The 20,499-nt window shown below is 42.8% G+C and overlaps 1 protein-coding gene across 12 annotated transcripts in view; it reads right to left on the bottom strand.

Moving 5' to 3' along the window:
- Positions 1 to 612: 612 nt before the first annotated feature.
- Positions 613 to 20,499, bottom strand: part of Abcb5 (ATP binding cassette subfamily B member 5) — a 93,934-nt gene continuing 74,047 nt past the window's right edge. For 10 of the 12 annotated variants that reach the window (XR_013044566.1, XM_006988289.3, XM_076551585.1 and 7 more), the window contains 5 exons: positions 12,251 to 12,407; positions 9,089 to 9,286; positions 7,230 to 7,436; positions 2,635 to 2,781; positions 613 to 1,768 (listed from right to left, as the gene is read on the bottom strand). Coding sequence is in view for 9 of the 12 variants with exons in the window: in XM_006988289.3 (XP_006988351.1) it covers positions 1,571 to 1,768; positions 2,635 to 2,781; positions 7,230 to 7,436; positions 9,089 to 9,286; positions 12,251 to 12,407 (907 nt within the window). In the remaining 3 variants the exon portion in view is untranslated. Of the gene's footprint in view, positions 1,769 to 2,634; positions 2,782 to 7,229; positions 7,437 to 9,088; positions 9,287 to 12,250; positions 12,408 to 20,499 lie in introns of those variants that run through there. The other 2 variants (XM_076551588.1, XM_076551587.1) reach the window with 2 other exon arrangements.

The following is a 20,499-nucleotide window of genomic DNA, read 5'->3' on the forward strand; positions in this document are numbered from 1 at the left end:
TAGACTTTCCCCCCCCTTCTTGTGGTCCTGGTACATTTGAACTGTCAGAAGCTTTGAATACCTGCAAGAGATCTGCACAAAATTGTGCTGTCAACATCCTGTCATGGGAGGGAGAAGAGCTCACAAGTCTACTCCTGCCCTCTGAGGGTTTAGTGGTTGCTGAGTGTGTGTGTGTGTGTGTGTGTGTGTGTGTGTGTGTGTGTGTGACATTTTTGTCAGTGGGTAAGTTGCCCGTGCTTTTGTAAGTAACCCCTCACCCATGTTCCTGAAAACAACCCTTATTATACTCATTGGGTAACACACGAAAGTGGAAAGAGGCTGCTTAGGAAGAGGAACTGGATCAGCAGATGGGGTGGACAAAGGAGGGCCATAGGTAGTGAATATGATCAAAGTAATCCATGTATGAAAATGTCATAATGAAATCCATTACCACATATAACTAATATATCCTAGCAAAAAAACCCTTAAAAAAGAGAGGGACTAAAGGTGTCTTTATGTATTTAAGTAAGTGGAAAACATGACTTAGTTAACTGATATTGCTATTTAGATAGAATTTGTAAATCATATACTACATATTATTAAATAATATGAATTTAAATAAACTGATAGCAATACAGAAAAGCGTTTTAATTTTTCACCCACAGTAGAAGTATCTTTTATTTTAAGTAAGTGTTCACACTTCAGTTAGCCTATGCTTCATACCAACACCCAAAGCTTGGAATGGAATCTTTAGGAAGGACGGGGTGATGCTCTGTGCTGACTGGGAAAGCAGGAGCTGTCTACCCTCCTTGGACACTTTACCCTGTACTGCTCTCGAACTCCCCCACCCCTGCCTAATGAGGGGCTAGAACAGAATTTTAGGAACTGGATATTTATGGAGAGGCCACTTACAGAAATTCATACAGTCTAGAGAGAAGGGAGGCACAATGTTCTGACATGCTGCAAAGCTCAGTCTTCCCAATTAAAGACTCTCTGCAGCCCTACGGGCCTAACTAGCTGCATCTTACTCTTTCAGCTAAAACTTTCAACTAGAAGATATTCTCCCCCAATCTCATTACAGAACTTTGACACAGAAATGCCTGTATTTTGCATAAAGCTGTTTACAAGAAAATGTGTTAGAATGTTTTTATAAAATAAGAGATACTGGCACTTTTTTCAGATAAATTTTGTAAACTTTTACTTTGCTTTTTTTCTAATATTTTTGATTGTATATCAGTGTTTTGCCTGCACACGTGGATGTGCTACACATGCATGCCTGGTACCCACAGAGGCCAGAAGAGTTGAGTGGACCCCCTGGGGCTGAAGTTACAGGTGGTTGTGAGCCATCATGTGGATGCTGGGAATCAACCCCAGGTTCTCCAGAAGAGCAGCCAGTGTTATAAACCACTGAACCATCTTTCCAGCCTCCCTGATTTGCTTTTAAAAATCTCAAGGGAAAAAAAATATCTCAAGGGAAGACACTTGAATGAAATATTCCTATACTCGAGTGTTAGGTTTGTAGGTATTGACATTTGCAGTGAGAGACCAGAGCAGGCCAAGAAAGGTCAAAGTGCATGCAAGACTGGCAGCATCATTGCACCCACTGTGCAGCTACTAATTTAAAGTATGTGTCTCTGTTTCTCAGGAGCTCTTGATGAGTTCCCTGCTCCTTGATTTTTCCATTTTGTAGAACTATGATCAGATCAGCATTCTGTACTGTGGAGAGTCTGTGAGCCACCACCAGGCAGGTCCTCCCTCTCCGGGCTTTTTCAAGGGCATGCTGAACCACCTGGAAAAGAAAAGGACCAAGTGACTGTCAGCTTAGGAAAGATGTTCATAAGCATGCCTAAATTCAGTCATTAAGGAAATCTAATGATGTTCTTTGCTGTACTTGCTTATTTTCAGAGGAACTGCCCAACTGTGGTGGTTTGAAGGAAAACAGACCCCAAAGGGAGTGGCACTATTAGGAAGTGTGGCCTTGTTGGAGTAGGTGTGCTCTTTTTGGAGGAAGTATATCACTATGGAGGTGGCCTTTCAGGTCTCATATATACTCAAGCCATGCCCAGTAAGGCAGACCACTTCCTGTTGCCTTTGTGTCAAGATGTAGAACTCTCGGCTCCTTCTTCAGCACCATGTCTGCCTGCAAGCTGCCATGTCCCACCATGATGACAACGGATTGAACCTCTGAACTGTAAGCCACCCAATTAAGTGGAGAAAAAGTACTCAGAGTAGGCCTGGATTGGAAGAGCATTTATGACAGTGGGTTATATAGGTAAGGAGATGGTCCCAAGATCAAAGCCAGTATTTCTATACCTGTGTCCCCCACCACCGCATTTTCTTCTAACCACAGAAAAGTCTGGGAAAACAGAATAAGCAGAATGTTCTCCCTACAGCAGCTTCTTACTTCAGACATAGACTGCTTTGCTAGTTGGTTTAGCACCAACGTAGAAGAACAATCTAGAAAAGGCCATCTCCCTGGGCTTTTCTTTACTGGACAGATACGTTCAGAATTGGCGTCATTTTGTATGAGAGGAACTCAAAGGTTGCCTGGCTTCAACCCTCTCTCCACCACCTCTGGGACTTCATTTCCCCAATCTGACCTTGTCTTCGTGATACTACCCACTCCTATTTGACACACAGAAAAGAAGGTGTTACCTTCTCGCTCTCATTGTCAAGGGCTGAAGTGGCCTCATCCAACAGTAAAATTTTTGGCTTCCGGAGAAGAGCCCTCGCAATAGCCAGTCTTTGTTTCTGACCACCAGAAAGCTGCACTCCTCTTAGTCCAACTTGAGTGTTGTATTTCTGTTTCAGGAACAGGCCATATACAAAGAAAGCACTTGAGCAACCGTGGGAAACAGACGTCTGAACAATTCAGATTTCGCTACTCTTGAAAAGGTGGGTCCCAACAAGTGCTGAAATCTATTCTAGGTCCATTTTGCAAATAAATGTGAGCCAAGGAGTCAATACTCCACGTCATTTTGCACTCTTAACCTGACCCCAAGGCACAGACCTTTGCTGTTATGCTTCTCTGAAGGAATTTTTTCTGACTTCCTTTCTAGCCTCTCCCTCCCTTCCTTTCTTTTCTTTCATTTTCCTTATTGAGATGGAGTCTCACATAGTCAGGCTGGCCTTGAACTCTTAATTAGTCAGTGATGACCTTGGACTTCTGACCCTCCTTTTTTCACCTCTTGAATACTGGGATTATAAGCATGTGCCAGCATGCCCCATTTTTGTGGTGCTAGAGATTGAACCCAGGACATTGTGTGCCCTGGGCAAGCAGGTTACCAACTGAGCTACAGTCCAAGCTTTGACAAAGGAAACCTCAGAATTAAAACACAAGGGGGAAAAATAATGAAGAAAAGTTCTTAGTCAACACCAAAGAATTTATATTACCTGCCATTTTCAGTTCAAAACAATTCAAAATATTTGAAACTACCAGGCAAAGCATGAGGTTTCCTCCTTCATGCTAATCCTTTGTGAGCATGTCCCCAGACGGCAGCCCTCACTGGCTATGTGCTTTCTGCAAGTCAGAGAGGCTGGCATTTATGTCCCACCCATACCAAAGCTCTTATGATGACATTCTGCTCCTCTCAGTGTCTCCATGATGTCCCTGCCATTGCCATAGCACTAACTTCTGTCCTCACTAGGGGTCTTTCTGGTTCTTCTGGGGTTTTGTTTTGTTTGAGCCAGGGCCTCAAGGAAAACAGTCTTAAACTTGCTGTGTAGTCGAGGATGCTCTTGACCTCCTAATCTCCCTCCCTCTACCTCCCAATGCTGAGATTACATGTACACATGACCACACCCATAATGCTCCTTTCCTTGGACTCCTGGAAAAGCAAACAGAAGTCGGGCTTTCTCGCTGCTCCCCCATCTCTTTTACTGTTAATTAACTAATTAAATGTGTGTGGTGTTGTGCTTGCATGTGTGTCTGTGAACCACATGTGTGCTGTGTCCTTGGGGGTCAGAAAAGTTTGTCATATTCCCTGGAACTAGAGCTACAGACAGCTGTGGGTACTAGGAACTGAACCTAGACCCTCTGGAAGAACAGCTGTGCTCTTAACTGCTGAGCCATCTCTCTAGTCCACTTTCATTTTTTAATATAGATTCTAACTGTCATCCCAAGCTGGCTTGAGACTTGCAGGCCTCCAAAAGGTTACTTTGAACAGTTGTTTTTGTTCTTTAAAAATGCCATCCTTGCCGGGCATTGGTGGCACACACCTTTAATCCCAGCACTCGGGAGCCAGAGCCAGGCGGATCTCTGTGAGTTTGAGGCCAGCCTGGGCTACCAAGTGAGCTCCAGGAAAGGCGCAAAGCTACACAGAGAAACCCTGTCTCGAAAAACCAAAAAAAAAAAAAAAAAAAAAAAAAAAAAAAAAAAAAAAATGCCATCCTTAGGGACAATGCCAGAGGCTGTAATCTCAGCATTTAGAGAGAAGAGGAGGAAGAATCGAGAGGCAAGCTTAACATACAGTCAACATTTCAAGACCTTATCTAATATATATATACACAAGAATTCTTTAAAAATTCCCTTACTGTGTGCGTGTGCGAGTGTGTGTGTTGGCACCCGTGGACCACTGTGTGCACACTGAGGTCAGAGGACAAGCGTAGAAGAGGCAGCTCTCCTTTTTTCACCATGGGTGTTCTGGGGACAGAACTTGGGTCCTTAGTGTTGATGGCAAGTGCCTCTACCTGACAAGCTAGCTCTTCCTAAAAAACTAAACTGTTTTCTGATCATGTCATTTCTCTGTCTAAAAACATCTAGAGGCACACCTATCTATTAAGACAGTTCAAACACTTCAGCCTGGGGATTTTCACATTTAGTACTGCTCTGTACTGGCCTCACTTCAATTCTTTATTGTTTGACATTATGTGTCAGGATCTTAAGATCTCCCTTGTGTCTAAAGCTTCTTTTAGGTATCTATATTGCTTTGTGTCTTTATTTTATCTGCCCAAAACAGTTTTACCCTTCCCTGTCTGGAGAACTCCTATGCAGCCTTCAAAGTCCAGTTCAAAGGAATATCCTCTGTGCAGCTTTCTTATCTTTTTCCACTTGGAACTCTGACTACTGCTTGAGTTTTGCCTCAGTAGGAGGCTTAGTCTCTTCTTGCTTGTACAGTCTTGAGCCAATTCTGCTTTGTTTTGTTTTTTGCTTGTTTTGTTGTTTTTGAGACAGGGTCCTTCTGAGTGCTGAGATTATAGGCATGCCCCACCATAACCAGCTTACTTTCATTTTCATCTTTCTTTAAAATCAATTTTCTTATCACATTATATTTATGAATTTAGGCTTTTAAGAACTCAGTCCCTAAACTCTCCTAATGGATCTCCTAACTGTCTCTTCATCACTCCATGTCATCACTCCATTGCTGCTGGATGAGTAAATATCCGATTTGAACATCATTCCCATCTGCAAACCTTCAGTAAGTATTTAGCAACTATTATGGTTAAAATTTCTTTGCTTGCTGCGATGGAAAGTCTTAATTATCCACTAATCTAGACATCATGTGGGAAAGGAGTCCCAATAAGGGACTGTTTAGATTAGGGTGGCTTGTGGGCCTGTGTATGGGGAATTATCTTGACTATTTTAACTGAGGTGGGAAGACAAACCCTCTGTGGGTGGCAGCATTCCCTAGGAAGGGGTCCTGGCTTGTGTGAGTAGAGAAAGGAGCTGAGCACAGGCATGTATGCATTCTTTGTTTTCTGCTCTTGACCGTAGATGTAAAGTGTCGGCTGCTTCAGATTCCTGCTACCTTGACTTCCCCGAGATGATGGGCTGTAGCCTGGAACTGAGAGCCAAATAAATCCTTTCTACCTTAAGTAGCTTTCTTCAGGGTATTTGATGAAAGCTACAGGAACCGAATCTAAGCCTGACTATTTCAGTGCTTCATCATTCCTTCACACACTCATCAAATACTACTCGTGTATATATTCCTCTCTCTAGTCCAACCACCTATCACTCTGCGTCCATTCTTACTTAAGACTTTTGAGACACTCTTAGTAAGGCCAGAGTGGTCTCAGACATGCAGTCCTTCCTTTCACCCTCTTGAGTCCTGGGATTACAGGTGTGATGCATTCTTTATCACACGGGGCACCACTTATTCTGTGAGCACATCAGTCGTCTCTGCTGCCTTGCCTTCATGCACATCATATTCACGGGCTCACAACAAAGAAGGCTCTGTGTGCGTTTCAGTGATTTCTGTATGCGTAGGACAGCATTTGGTTTGTCTGAGTCATCTTCCACAAGTAATACTCAAAGAGCAAGGCTGAGTAGCTGTGTGTTAAGTCAATGAAATAAATTCATAACTGTGTGTGGATGAGGAAAGGAAGTGCAGATTTTGAGCTATCAGGACATGACAGATAGGTGAATCCATAAATTTGAAATAAAGGTAAAATAAGTCCTCAGAGACTGGCAGGGTGGCAATCAGGAAATTTGCTATTTCCTGGAGAAATAAGATTGGTAAAATCTAGATGTCTGAAGTCTTCTGTATGTTTGTCATATTGAGGATTCTGGAAAAAAAAAACTGGCCTTGTCTTTCAGAGTTTTACATTGATACTGTAGTCTTATATTTGGACAGATGTTGAGATCCATTTGTTTGCTTTAGAAAATCTATTCTTGGCCAGGTGTGGTGGCACGTATCTTTAATCCCTGCACCTTTGAGGCAGAGGCAGATGGATCTTTGTAAGTTAGAGGCCAGTCTGGTCTACATGGTTAGTTCCAGGTCAGCTAGAACCACATAGTGAGATCCTGCCTTTAAAAACAAACAAACAAACAAACCCGATTTTGGAGGTAGTGACACAGGCCTTTAATCCCAGTACTTGGGAGGCAGAGGCAGGCAGATCTCTGTGAGTTCAAGACCAGCCGGGTCTACAGAGCAAGTTCCAGGACAACCAGTGCTACACAGAGAAACCCTGTCTGAACACACACACACACACACACACACACACACACACACACACACACACACAATCTATCTGAAGAAAATTCAGTAAATCACAAGGTTCACTTTTATTTCACCCCAAATACTTAGTTCAAAGTGATACCATGTCTTTTCAATTCATACCCTCACCCAAGGCAGAGCGCAAGCACATAAAGACATAGCATGTGAAAGCCCAGTGCCTTATATATGAATGGCAATCAGCCTTGCAAAAAATACATGAAAACCAGGTTTGCTTTTTACATCTAACCTTGATGAGACTGTATCACATTCCGTATTTGGCAGCTCTGCAGCTCAAGGTTTCAGCTGCTTTCTTACCCTGGGGAGCCCTTCAATGAAAGAGTGGATATTGGCTGCATCTGCAACTTCTTTGATCTCCTCCAAGGGCACCGTGCGGCTGTTATCACCATAGGCGATGTTCTCAGCGATGCTGCAGTTGAAGAGCACAGGCTCCTGGGAGACGATGGCGGTCTGGGAACGGAGCCACTGCACGTTCAGCCCCTTTACATCAACACCGTCAAGCAGCTGCAAGAGCAGAGTGGAGACTGGTTTTTTAAGATCCAACAACTGTCACATTACACTTCATGGTATTCACACATAAACAAATCATAACAAGAAACCTAGGAATTCAAGCTATTTTTTGAAGTATATGTTGCCCAAGGAAGGTTCATAAATCACCTGCTGGACAGGAGCTCCCAGCTCCCAGCTCACTGAAAGGTTGATTCCAAACATACACTTCTAGAAATAACAGCAGGGATTGGAGTATACCTAGTACTCTGCCTTGAAGTCACATAGAAAATGATCAACCTCCCCTCGAGTGTAACAACACTCCATTACTGATGCCCAAAAAAAGAGCTGGCACATATTGATGAATAAGTCTACCTGTAGAGATGGGCACTTTGCTCTGAGACATATGTATTTATTCACACAGCCGTTTGATGAACATGCTTTTCTGTGTGCCCACGACTCTAGGCGCTGGGAAAGTAATACAATGCAAAACTCCCCCCTCACCATAGTAGTTCATATTCCAACTGACAGGCATTAAGTTCACCAACAGCTCAGAAAGGAAGGGTGACATGAAGACAGGGTAACAGAACAGAGAGGGGCTGAGGCAGAGGATGTCTCGGATGGCTGTGGGAAGGGACTTTGAGACTAAGCCATAAATGATGAGACACAGACAGCACTTGAGATGTAATGAGTAAGTGGGGAACAGCAAGAAAAAAGGCACACAGAAGTTGGGGAGATGGATGTTCAGCACACGGTGAGAGGGGTAAGGAGAGGAAGTTTGGGGAAGGAGGTAGGAACCAGACAGTGAAGGGCTTTGATATTGTTAAACTTTGCTTTTGCTTAGTAGGGAGCCATCCCCCAGTAGTTTTAAGTAGGGAGAGTGTATATGCTACCTGAAAATAGATAGGTATCACCCAGTTCAAGGGAGCTTTATGAGCAGCTCTAGTTTCCAAGTGTTTGCTGAGAATCTGTAATGGAAAAAGACTGCAAACTGTAGCAGAATAGGGTTAACATGACAGCCTCTAACTTTTAGGGAACTATAGTTCTATGAAGGAATGGGCAAGATGCAAGCTTTGTGTGTGTGAGAAGGGGAGGAGGGAGAGGAGAGATACAGTGGTGGGGGAGGGCAATAGGAACACAGAACGTGAGGCATATAAGATATAATAGATATGAGTAAGGTAAGGAATGTAATCTTTGGGTTCAAAGGAGGAAGAGATTGTTTCTTTTCAATGGAGATTGATTTGAAAAAAGCCTTAGCCTTGCAAAAGGTCTGGACAGCTGAGGGTGTGGAAGGCCAGTGAGATCAGCCAAGGGGTGGAGACCATTATCTGAGACCATTATCTGTCTTAAGCCAGAAGGGGTAGGGAGCAGTGATACCGTGTGAAGAAAAACGGACTTGCCCTCACGCCCGTATTCCAAAAGAATTCCACAGCTTCTAAGGTAAAAATTACAGCTGTCAGGAAAGCTCAAGATCCCTTGGGTCATTGTACTTAATTTCGAAGTCCTTCCCACTGGTTTTGCTATGGGCCTGCAGTTTTCTTAGGCAAGAGTAGGACAGAACTTTTTTGTTTTTTAGGTTTTGTGTTTGCTCTACTGGGTAACCTAGGCTTACCTGAACATGTAAGGGTTTGTCACTAACCCCCAGCCTGGGTGTTCTAAGTCCATCTTACCACTTGTCCTTTCATGGGGTCGTAAAATCTTTGTAGCAGTTGAATACACGTGCTTTTCCCACAGCCGCTGCTCCCAACAAAGGCTACAGTCTTCCCTTTCTCGATGCTCAGGGACAGGTCACGAAGAACAGGAACTTCCGGGCGACATGGATAGAAGAAAGAGACTTCTCGAAATTCTAAATTCCCTTCACAGGTGTCCTGTGAAAGGAGGGGGGCAGTGTTTACAGGGGACTTAGGAAGGTTGTACCCATGGCCATGCCCTGGGTGAGCGCTCTCTATAAATTGTGCATGTTTCTACATCATTTCAGTTCCAAGCCCATTGTCTCTAGAGAGCTGCTGACTGACAGCTGGACCTCATCAGCATTTGTGTTTTTATGTGTGTGGTTTTTGCTGTCTTCAGTGATGGACTATGTTCCCACAAAGCACGAGATTCCCTCAGCTTGGGACCACAGCCTGCTCTGATGACTAGCTGACCACCTTCTCTAAATAAACTTTAGTTTTTTAATTTAGTGTAAGCTTTAAAAATCCTTTACTGCTTAACTCAGAAATGCTTGGGTCTCATAACCTGTGCATAAGCTTTATTTTGAAAACTGGACTATGTTTTATAGTTAATATACACTGTGCTTTGAACTCTGATCTATCTTCATTTTTAGTTGATCATTATTCGGCAGTAATACTTAGATGAAAGCTTAGTTTTCTCTGTGTTTTTCAATCTCTTCAGTCATTGGTGATTTTTATGTAAACTAATACTTTTCTAGGCTAATGATATTCTTTAAAAGCTTTCGAGAACTGTAACTAAATGGTGATTGTTTTATTTTTATTTATTTTTGGCTCAAGTTTTGAAGTTGTTTTTAACTTTATGTTAAACCTTTCTTTTTCCTTCACTCCCTCCTTTCTCTCTTCTTTTTCCCTCTCCCTACCCCACCCCCCGTGTGTGTGTGTGTGTGTGTGTGTGTGTGTGTGTGTGTGTGTGTGTGTGTGTTTGGAGGTCAAGGCCAGAGCTTCATACATGCTGAGCACATGTTCTACCATTGAATAACACCCTCCAACTACATTAAAGTATTTTTGGCTTTTGTGATGAAGGTAGATGCAGACTAAGGTTGGACTTTCAGACAAATCCCTTAACCTTAGGCAGGTTTAATAGACATGTGCAGTATTCTGAACCTAAGAGAAAAAGCACAAAGGCTATTTGACAGGGGTCGGGGGAGGTAGGGTGGAACTCTGTGGAGGATCACTTGCTTAGCATTCAAGAAGCCCTGGGTTAGACTTCCAGTACTGTGCATGCTGGGTACAGTGGCACACATCTGTGACCCTAGCATTTGGAAGGTGAGTGTGGAAGGATCAAAAGTTCAAAGATCACCTTTGGCTACATAATGAGTGTGAGGCCAATCTGCATGACAGATGTGAGATCCTGTCTCAAACACAAGCAAACAAATACACACAAAACATGTTTGATGTTGGGTGATGGTGGTGCACACCTTTAATCCCAGCACTCAGGAGGCAGGGGCAGGCAGAGCTCTGTGAGTTTGAGGCCACCACTGTCTACAGAGCAAATTCCAGGACAGCCAGGGCTACACAGAGAAACCTTGTCTTAAACAAAACAAACAAGCAAATAAAAAACATGTTTGATGATATTACTCTGTTGTCAACAGCATGAAACCATAAGATGTGGTTAAAGTTTCTAGCAGCAGAATAAAATATCTACTATGATGTACACCAGATCAAAGAGGGGAGTAGAAGTCTTTTTTTTTTTTTTTTGGTTTGTTCATTTTCTGTTTTGCCCCTATAAATAGATACCATTTGCCCCAGTGTTAAAGCACCACAGAAAATGGAGAGAACAATTAATTCTGCACATGTTCTGGTGCCTTTGGGAAGACGCAGAGAGATGTTTTAGAAAAACCCCAAATCTAAACACATTTTAAAGTTTATTCTTATTATTTTAACTGCAATATGGAAAACTTCAATCCTATATAAATGTGAAGAAAAATGTAACAGACTGCTTCGTGCCTGTCAGCTCGTTTTAGTATATGTCAGTACATGGAATTTATTTGCCCAGATTTCAATTTTTAAAAGCAGAAGTGATAATCTGAAATATTTTATATTAGATAAAATACTGAATAATTTTGTAGTCTTTACATGAAGTATTTGTGTTCTGTGTCATGAATGTAGTTCATCCCATCTCTCCTTTCTTCTCCTCTCCCTCCTCAGATTTTATATGTACACAGTTCTGAAGAGCACACAGCTGTGAGATACTCAGTTTCTTTTTGAACTTTTAGAAAGAAATAAAAGCAGCATTACACTCATATAAACCCCAAGATTTTAAATATTTTTATGCTTTTTACTTTTCCAAAAGATAATATGTTTGATTTTTTCTGTGATGTATCTTTGAGCATTCCATTTTGAGAATTTGAAGGTATTTTAATTTTTGTTACCAGCCATGCACTCAAGCCCCTTACTAATTATACATCTCCACTGATACTATGTGACCTTAAACTCTCGTATAAGTAAATACACTATTAAAATTCTAGAGACAATTAGTGTTTTAAATGAAAACTTTAAGAATATACCTAATGATTCTAATTTTTAAACATAAGACGATGCCTAGAAAGGTTTTTACATTGAACATGTACTTAATGTACAGGACTGCTATCAAGAAGTATATCTTCAAATTATTTAACTCTCTGATGTTTCTTTTTCAATACTCATGGTCTCTTAATGTTTGCAGTTAAACTTGTGTGTACAATTTAATATATATTCAGTTGCCCTTTTTCCTCTTATGCAAATATATTTCCCATGAAAAACTGTGTTTGCCATAAAAGGCATTATTCATCTAGCAGATGTGATTAGAGAAAAAGAATTGAAATTTAGCCAACATTTCATGCAAAACCAAAATCATTGCTGTCTAAATATATTTTGACATAGTAACCAATCTTTCATTGAACATTTGTATGGCGTAGGGCATGTAAGCTAAAAGAAGATTTTTTTTAAACATAAAATATATTTCAGGAGTAGAGGTGAGAATCTGACTAGAATGAGGCATTCTTCCTCTTTTGTCATGTAATTCTTTCCTGTACACAAACTTCTGGTGCCTGATGTTAGAATATTCTCTGTCAGCAATACTCGTACTGAGAAAGTGAACACGTAAACTCTGGTTGTGCTTACTGGTATTTCCCCGCTTTGACTGCAGCTGTCTATAGTTGGTTTCTTTTTCAGCAAAGCAAACAGATGTGCAGCTCCAGCTTTGGCTTTGGAATATTCAGGAGCCCAAACAAGTGTTTCTCCAATGGCCATAGCACCATACGCAATGGCGGTAAAGACTCTGTTGGAAGATAAGACACCAGCGTCTCAGGTCTATCGTAACAGCAGAACTTGATGAGAAAAGGCAGAGGGGACAGATGACAGATAGCGTTACAGATGCTGAAGGCTCAACAATGGCCTCTCTTTCCGGCTTTCTGCCAGGTGCTCTGTATGGCAAAAGAACCTTTGAATTCGAGTTATCTCAAAAATTCCTCTTTTGATTAGTTATCAAAGATTCCAAGCAGTTAGCCACTTTGATACAAGGTGCACTTGTTCAGAGATTTGGCAGAGAATGTGCTGACAATAGGGAGAATGTGTCCCTGGTGGTGAGATCTGATGGGGTCTCTTCTTTGTTTGTATGCAATGTAGTTACAGCAGGTGACTGAGCCAGGTTAGATTAACTCTCTGCCTTAAGTGATAAACTGTTTAGAGAGCAAAGTATGGACTTGCACTTTCTTACCCTTCCTGCAGGGACTAAAGGACACTTCAGCCAAGCCTAGAGGAGGAGCTGTGATCTTATAGTTTGCTGTAGATTCTGATCTCAGTTTCGACACATGTTCATTATAACCTTGCTAGAAGGCCAATGGTGTTTGAAAGCACACAGGGCATTCACAGAGTTGTGACCTAATACGTGGTTAAATATTTTATTCCTATTTTTCTGTTTCCTTTTAGATGTAAAAATAAGGAACATTTCAGCTACAAATGGACACACTTCACCAGCAACATTTAAACACTAGGCAAAAGGACATCGTGGAACCTAGCTGCTTGTTTGCTTTGATCCATCACAGACATGTCTGGGGGGATCTAGCAGGGTAAGGTCCTTTAATCCCAGCACTCAGGAGGCAGAGGCAGGCAGATCTTTGTGAGTTCTAGGCCAGCATGGTCTACATAGCAAGCTCTTGGCCAGCAAGAGCTATTTAGAGAGACCATGTCTCAAAAACCAAACTGAAAAACCACGTATGTCTGGATTCCTCATGAATTTCATCCTTTCCCACCTTGTGACCTCCTAAAGGTAGGGGCTGTAATCTCCTCAGTGACCCTGACCTTAGACCCCAAGTCCTGCCGGTTTTACAAAGACACATAGCAGAAAATATAAAAACAACCAGTTTACAGGGTATCTGTTGCTGAAACTACTGTTGTCAATAGTTCTGTGATACTAACAAATTTTTATTACTCTTTAAAGAAATTGTTTATGGCTCAAAATGCCATTCAGAAACTAGATATAAAGCTGTAATAAGAAGTACATAAGAAGTAATAAGAATGTTGTATTCAGGTAACATGCTGAATATGCTTGTTTGTTGTTATTTGATACAATGTCCCTCTAAGTCACTTAGGCTATTCCTGAAAATACTGTACAGGCCAGGATGGTCTTGAACTCTGGATCCCCCTGCCGCAGTCACCTGAGAACTGGGATTACAGGTGTGTGTCTCTGTGCCCAGCTGTGTTCGTTTTAAATGCAAGGGCAAGTCAGGCTGGATCAAACTGAAGTCTTAGTCTGACCAAAGATCAGGATTGAGCAAGTGCTGTGGGAAGACAGCTGCACTCAGAGTGTGGTGACCTGGGTCCTAAATGTAGAGGGGTGGAGCTTCTTAGACGTTAGCAACAAAGAAACAACCTAGTGTGTGTCCTAGTCACTGTTCTACTGCCGTGAAGAGACATCATGACCAGGACAACTCCCCACCACTCTCTCTTCCCAGTCAGGGTATTTCTGTGTCATAGTCCTGGTTGTCCTGGAACTCACTTTGTAGACCAGGCTGGTCTCCAACTCACAGAGATCTGCCTGCCTCTGCCTGGGATTAAAAGCATGTGCCACCACGTCCAGCTACAAGGCAACTCTTATAAAAGAAAGCATTTTATTGGGGGCTTGGTTACAGTTTCAGAGGCTTAGTCCGTTATTAATCAAGGTGAGGAGCATGGTGGCACATTGGCAGACATGGTACTGGGTAAGTGGCTGAGAGTTCTGCATCCTGATTCTCAAGCCCACCCCAATGACACACTTCCTCCAACAAAGCCAAATCTCTTTATCCTTCTAACCTTTTAAACAGTTCCACTCCCTGGTGACTAAGCATTTAAATACATGAGCCTATGGGGGCCGTTCTTATCAAAACCACAACAATGTGGTTTAATATGTGCCCGAATATCCATCCACCCCAAAATATTCACTTTTAGAGTCATTTTAAGCATTAGGCACAGATACCCTGAGGATTGTGTCCTTGCCAGGTCCCTCTTTAAAATGCAAGTGTTACTCAGAAAGGCTTTCCTCAAAGCCTTGTTCCTGTGGGAGGGCAATGACCTGAAGAATAGAGAATAGAGGAAGAAGTCTCGAGAGAGGAAGCCCAATCCATACTTTGTCTTCACAGTATGAGGGGAACTGGGACTGGAAGGCATTATACTGAGATACTTAGACAGAGAGTGGGTTCTGTGGTGATGAGTTACCTAGGGGCTGAGTTGGGACATTGATCTTCTTGATTTCCCCCACTAGTGTTCTGTATAAAGTTAGGCCAATGTCCGCATGCCTAGACATCTAGTTTGTTGTTGAAGTCGCCTAGCCTGATTCACCTAGCACTGAGCTAAACTGCTCGTCTCTGTAACTCAACAGGCAATTAATGTACAGCAATCAGGGCCAAAATCTCAATAATACAGTCAAACCAGGTCCTTCAAATCCTGCCCAAACTCCTGGGGGCATCTGAATGGAGGGTCTACCCAGAGAAATGCACCATCAACCTCTAAGCCAAACTGGGGTTAGGGCAGCTCACCCAGGGTGAGCCATGAGAATACTCAGATATACTACCAGATATTTAAAGTTACTAAAGTACATTAATTCCATTAAACAAGAAACATACTATAGGCCATAAATGATTTTTCCATTGAAATATCTCTCGGCCGGGCGGTGGTGGCGCACGCCTTTAATCCCAGCACTCGGGAGCCAGAGCCAGGCGGATCTCTGTGAGTTCGAGGCCAGCCTGGGCTACCAAGTGAGTTCCAGGAAAGGCGCAAAGCTACACAGAGAAACCCTGTCTTGAAAAACCAAAAAAAAGGGGGGGGGGTTGGGGATTTAGCTCAGTGGGTTCGGTCCTCAGCTCTGTTAAAAAAAAAGAAAGAAAGAAATATCTCTTGACACACAAATATGTAAAGCAGGAATCAAACAATGTATGTAGCCCAGGCTGGACTTGAACTGAATGTATGTAGCTAGGCAAGCACTCTATTCATGGAGCTTCCTTCCCAGCCAGCTTTCTCTTTTAAAATTAGTTTTTGATTGGCATACACAGTGATGGGGTTCACCATGGCATTTTCACATATCCTTTGACTTCATAGCTTTCCTATGCTTGTCTTGTCCTTGGGAAGAAATCTTAGCGCAGCATTGGACACTCAATCCATCATGAAACCCTCTGGTTTGGCCAGGGTGAGGGAGAAGGGTGAGCAGGGAGTGAGTAAGGAGTAGCCTGGCACTCTGAGGGTCTTTCCCCTTCCACCTTAGTTTGTACAGGTTCTCTAACATGGACAGCCCTGCCGCCTTATCACTACACTGGTCCTTCCAAGCACATATGAACACTGTGAAATGCCAACACCTACTATTAAGATAAAACCGGAATTTAAAAAAAGTTTGTTTGAATAGAAACAATCCACGAACACAGAGACATGAGTGGTTCCAAGTTTTAACACAAAAGATCCAAATACCAGTAGCCAGTAAGTAATACAGGGCTTAATCATTGTGTTCTGCCCCCCCCCCCCAAACCCAGCTCCAGTCTGTAGACCTTGAGTGATTGACCTACCCTGGGAGGAAGTTTAGTGTACCTCAGGCTGGGTTCCCAGGATCACATCTAAATTCATGCTTACTTGCCTTGCTTGCATGTGTGACTGAATTTCCTTTTGAATTGGAGTCCTAATTGTAAACAGAAGCCAATAATATGTTGCCTGGTGGTTATCAGAATTAAATGCATAAATATATATGGCACCTGGAACATAAGAAGTGTTAACAAATGAATTTGTGTGTTGTTCCTTTCATAGAATGAAGAGTTACTAGGACACTTCTGGAAAATTAGCTTTCATACTTTTGTAGAAATACAGTACACAGTCATTCTCATCATAAATACCCTAGAATGTAAGGTCTTCTTTGGGTGGACAGTGGAGTAGCTGTCATCTTGGAAGTGCTCATTGAGTGATTTCCCCTGGCTCATCCTCTTTCCCTCTTCATCCAGATGCAACCCAGAGGTCCTCTCCTCCCTCTCCACATCCTTTTCATGATGGATGGAGGAACACTGCAAACCACTGAGATTTACTTGGTGTTCTGGAGCTTGTGAAATACATGATACAATCTGACCACCTAGGAGATAATTAGTCCAGGAACTTCCCAGTTCACAAATTAGGAAACTCCAGCCTGTGAAAATGATGCAGTTGGCCCAGGATCACACAGATTTCAATGTGAGCAAGCCTCCTGCTGACTGTGTTTCCTTCACATGCTGTGCTTTCTGGTGGTAAGCATAGTGTCTGCCTCATGCTATGGTTCATTAGCCTTTTCCCTGTCCTGGGATCTGCACAGGCCTTAGACATCTATTCTACTTTACTTTTCTCTGCAGATTCCTTCTCTGTTAATCTAAATAGCTTATGTGCCTTTCTTCCAGATAACTCCTGGGGAGGAGCCAGCAGGAATGGGCCACTGTCATGCAGGGCTCAAGCAAAGAAATCTTTCCTGTTTACTAACTAAGGTAGCTGTCTCAATTACAAGAAACAGTTCTTCTAAGCAAAGATGGACATAAAGGCCTAATGAGCTTTTTGCTAGCCCTTGGTATTTCAAGTATCAGTTAGCCATTAGTATCATTGAAAATGAAGCTATATTGCTATAGTTTCGATCACTACATTTAATACCAAAAGTCCAGTGTAATAACTTTCTTTTGAGAACTGTATTTAGATTTTGAAGAATGTGAAACACACACACACACACACACACACACACACACACACACACACACACACACACAGAGTTGACTGTCTTCCTTAGGAAGTTTTCAAGCCTTTATTATTACTGTAATACAGTATCCTGATTTTCTTTCCCTCTTGCCTAGATGCACTGCTTAGCATTGTCTATGTGTACCACAAAGATGGAGGTGACCAGCAAACAGAAGAGAGCCTGAAATGGTTGTAGTGGGAAGGTCCAGGAGCCTCTGCAGGTCATCAGCAGTTTCTGGTTTATATTGTGAAGGGACCTCAGCTAGGATTGTGCCTAGTGGCATCAGTGCCAAAGCTTTCATCTTTGCTTTTGGATAGAGTCTTGTTATGTAGTTCATGTTGGCCTAGAACTCACTATGTGTCTAGGTTGGCCTCCAACTTGCAATCCTCCTGCCTTGGCCTTCCAATGCTAGGATTACAGGTTTTTGATAGGATATCTACTTTATTAATGCAGATTGCAACAGGGGAAACTAAGCCTATTTTGTATTTCCCAAACTCTGTGCATTCATAGTGAAATAGTCAGCTAAGCATTGTCAGGCTAACAGAAAAGGCGCTATTTTACTGCCTTTCTGACTGTGAGGGCAATCCCCCAATCTCTAGCCAAAAGTTAACAGAATAAAAATGCTATAATCTTGTCTAAATGCTCATTTCAGGGAAAGTTCTACAGTCGTGGAAATGACACTAGTCATCTTTTTCCACAAGGCATGCATGCTCCCCTTTATAAAGAGGGCTTTTTGCCTCTGCAACAGCATGGCAAACTGAGTGCATGAGGAAACTGCTGTGGCACCTCCTGCTCACCTCCATTTCTAGGCACACTGACATGGCACCCCCAGCTCACCTCCATTTCTAAGCACACTGACATGGCACCCCCTGCTCACCTCCATCTCTAAGCACACTGACATGGCACCCCCTGCTCACCTGTGGGAGCCCGTTCTGGGGTTCCTCGTGGCTTTACCCAGCAGGTCCGAATAGAGGACCAGAGACAGTCCGGGCCCGTTGGAATAGGTTCCAGGCCCTCTCGAGGCTATCCTTTATTTTCTGTTTATCTCCGCAAGATTCTCTGCTATAAATCCTTCTAATATTTCCTGCTGCTCGCACTCAAGAAAACTCTGGGAAGCTGTGGGGGTGGTGGGTAAACGCCCCACACTCACCCCCATTTCTAAGCACACTGACATGGCACCCCCTGCTCACCTCCATTTCTAAGCACACTGACATGGCACCCCCAGCTCACCTCCATTTCTAAGCACACTGACATGGCACCCCCTGCTCACCTCCATTTCTAAGTACACTGACATGGCACCCCCTGCTCACCTCTATTTCTAAGCACACTGACATGGCATCCCCTGCTCACCTCCATTTCTAAGCACACTGACATGGCACCCCCTGCTCACCCCCATTTCTAAGCACACTGACATGGCACCCCCTGCTCACCCCCATTTCTAAGCACACCGTCCCTTCAGGAAGAGACAGTTTACCCACACCTGTAGTTGTAAACCTTGAAAATACACTCATGTTTTACTGGGGAAAATACACCATTACTATAATTTATTTTACTTATTATGATTGTGTGTGACAGGGTTTGAAATGTGATATAACACTGTAGAATTGTTTGCTTCCTTTATATGGGCTCCCAGGACTGAAGTAAGGTCATCTGGCCTGGACAGCAAGTGCCTTACTGGCTAAGCCACCTTACCTGCCCCACATCAGTTATTTTAACAATAAGTTAAAATATGACATCCCCAACTTTTCCATAATTCTAAGAAAGTTTCTGGTAATAGAATAGATAAATTAATAAGAAATTTATTCTGTGATGAAGAGAAAATTAGAATATAGACTGATGTTGATAGTTCTTTAAAGTGTGTAATCATGGGTCTTGAAATAATCTGGATGTTTAATTAAAATCCATATTTCTGGTCTCATATCAAATAATCTGTAAATAAGACTATAAGGTGAGCTCTAAGCACCACCTTTTTAAACCAGCTCTGAGATTGTTGAGTTGGGAAGCCACCTAAAAGACCAGCACAAATACTTTAACCCTCAAGAGGATTAGTTTAAAATCCCAAGAGGATTCTAGGAGGAGGAGATTTCTAGAGGAAGGTGCTGGGTGATTAGAAAGAAATCCTCTGTCACTCTAGATTGTGAAGTCACATCCAAAGAGACACTTGAGACACACTCATGGTAGTAGAGGGTGCACTGGCCTCTATAAAAAAAAATGGAGCTTTAATTAAGACAGTTCTCATCAGTTCTCAGCCAACAAGCCTATACTATGTGTTATACTACTCTGCCTGTAGCTAGACAGCTATTTCTTCCCTCCTGGCCCTGGGAAACACCATCATGATACTATTCTGGAATCACTAGTGTGTGTGTCAGGGGGTGGGGTGGGGGGTGGAGGTGGTGGTGGTGGTGGTGGTGATGGTGGTGGTGGTGTCTCAAGATGGCCTCAAACTCATAGTCAAGAATGGTCTTGAACTTCTTATCCTTCTGTTTCTGTGTGCCTGTACCACAGGTAAGTGCCTGGCTTTCTGTGGTGCTGGCCAGGACTTTGTGCAGGCTAAGCAAGCACTCTACCGGCTGAACTTCATACACTTCCTGCTTCATTAACGTTTTGTGAACTAAAACTAGGGAAGCTGAGCTTCTCACGACGGTACACACATGGAAGGTCTAAGAGCCCTACAGTCCTTCCATACATAGCAACCCAGGAGCCACAAAGGAAACTGAGAAAGTGGGGACAACGAGCATGAAAAGCCTAGAGGAACCGGAGAAGAAAATTTCTGGAAGAAGCTGACAATGCTACTGAAGGTCGGAATAGAGGGGGTGGGAGAATGAGGGCTGGTGTCTGACATGGAGGTCAGCAATGACTTTGATAATTAGTCTTTTTAGTGGTATGGAGAGAAACAAGGCTTGACCTAGGGATAGTTTGCAGAGGTCAGAGATGCTGACATAGGTAGAAGGGGACTTATTACACTTCTTAGGTGATCAAAAAAGCAAAGAAAGCCAGGCATGCAAGTACACACCTTTGATCCCAACACTCCAGAGGCAGAGGCAGAGGCAGAGGCAGGCAGATATCTCTCAGTTCAAAGCCAATCTGGTCCAGATGGCAAGTTCCAGCCACCCAAGGCTACAAAAGAGGCCAAGAATTTGAAAGGGAGAAAGAAGTATATGGGAGA

This window comes from Peromyscus maniculatus, chromosome 14 (genome assembly GCF_049852395.1).
Source record: "Peromyscus maniculatus bairdii isolate BWxNUB_F1_BW_parent chromosome 14, HU_Pman_BW_mat_3.1, whole genome shotgun sequence".
NCBI classification, from domain to species: Eukaryota; Metazoa; Chordata; class Mammalia; order Rodentia; family Cricetidae; genus Peromyscus; species Peromyscus maniculatus.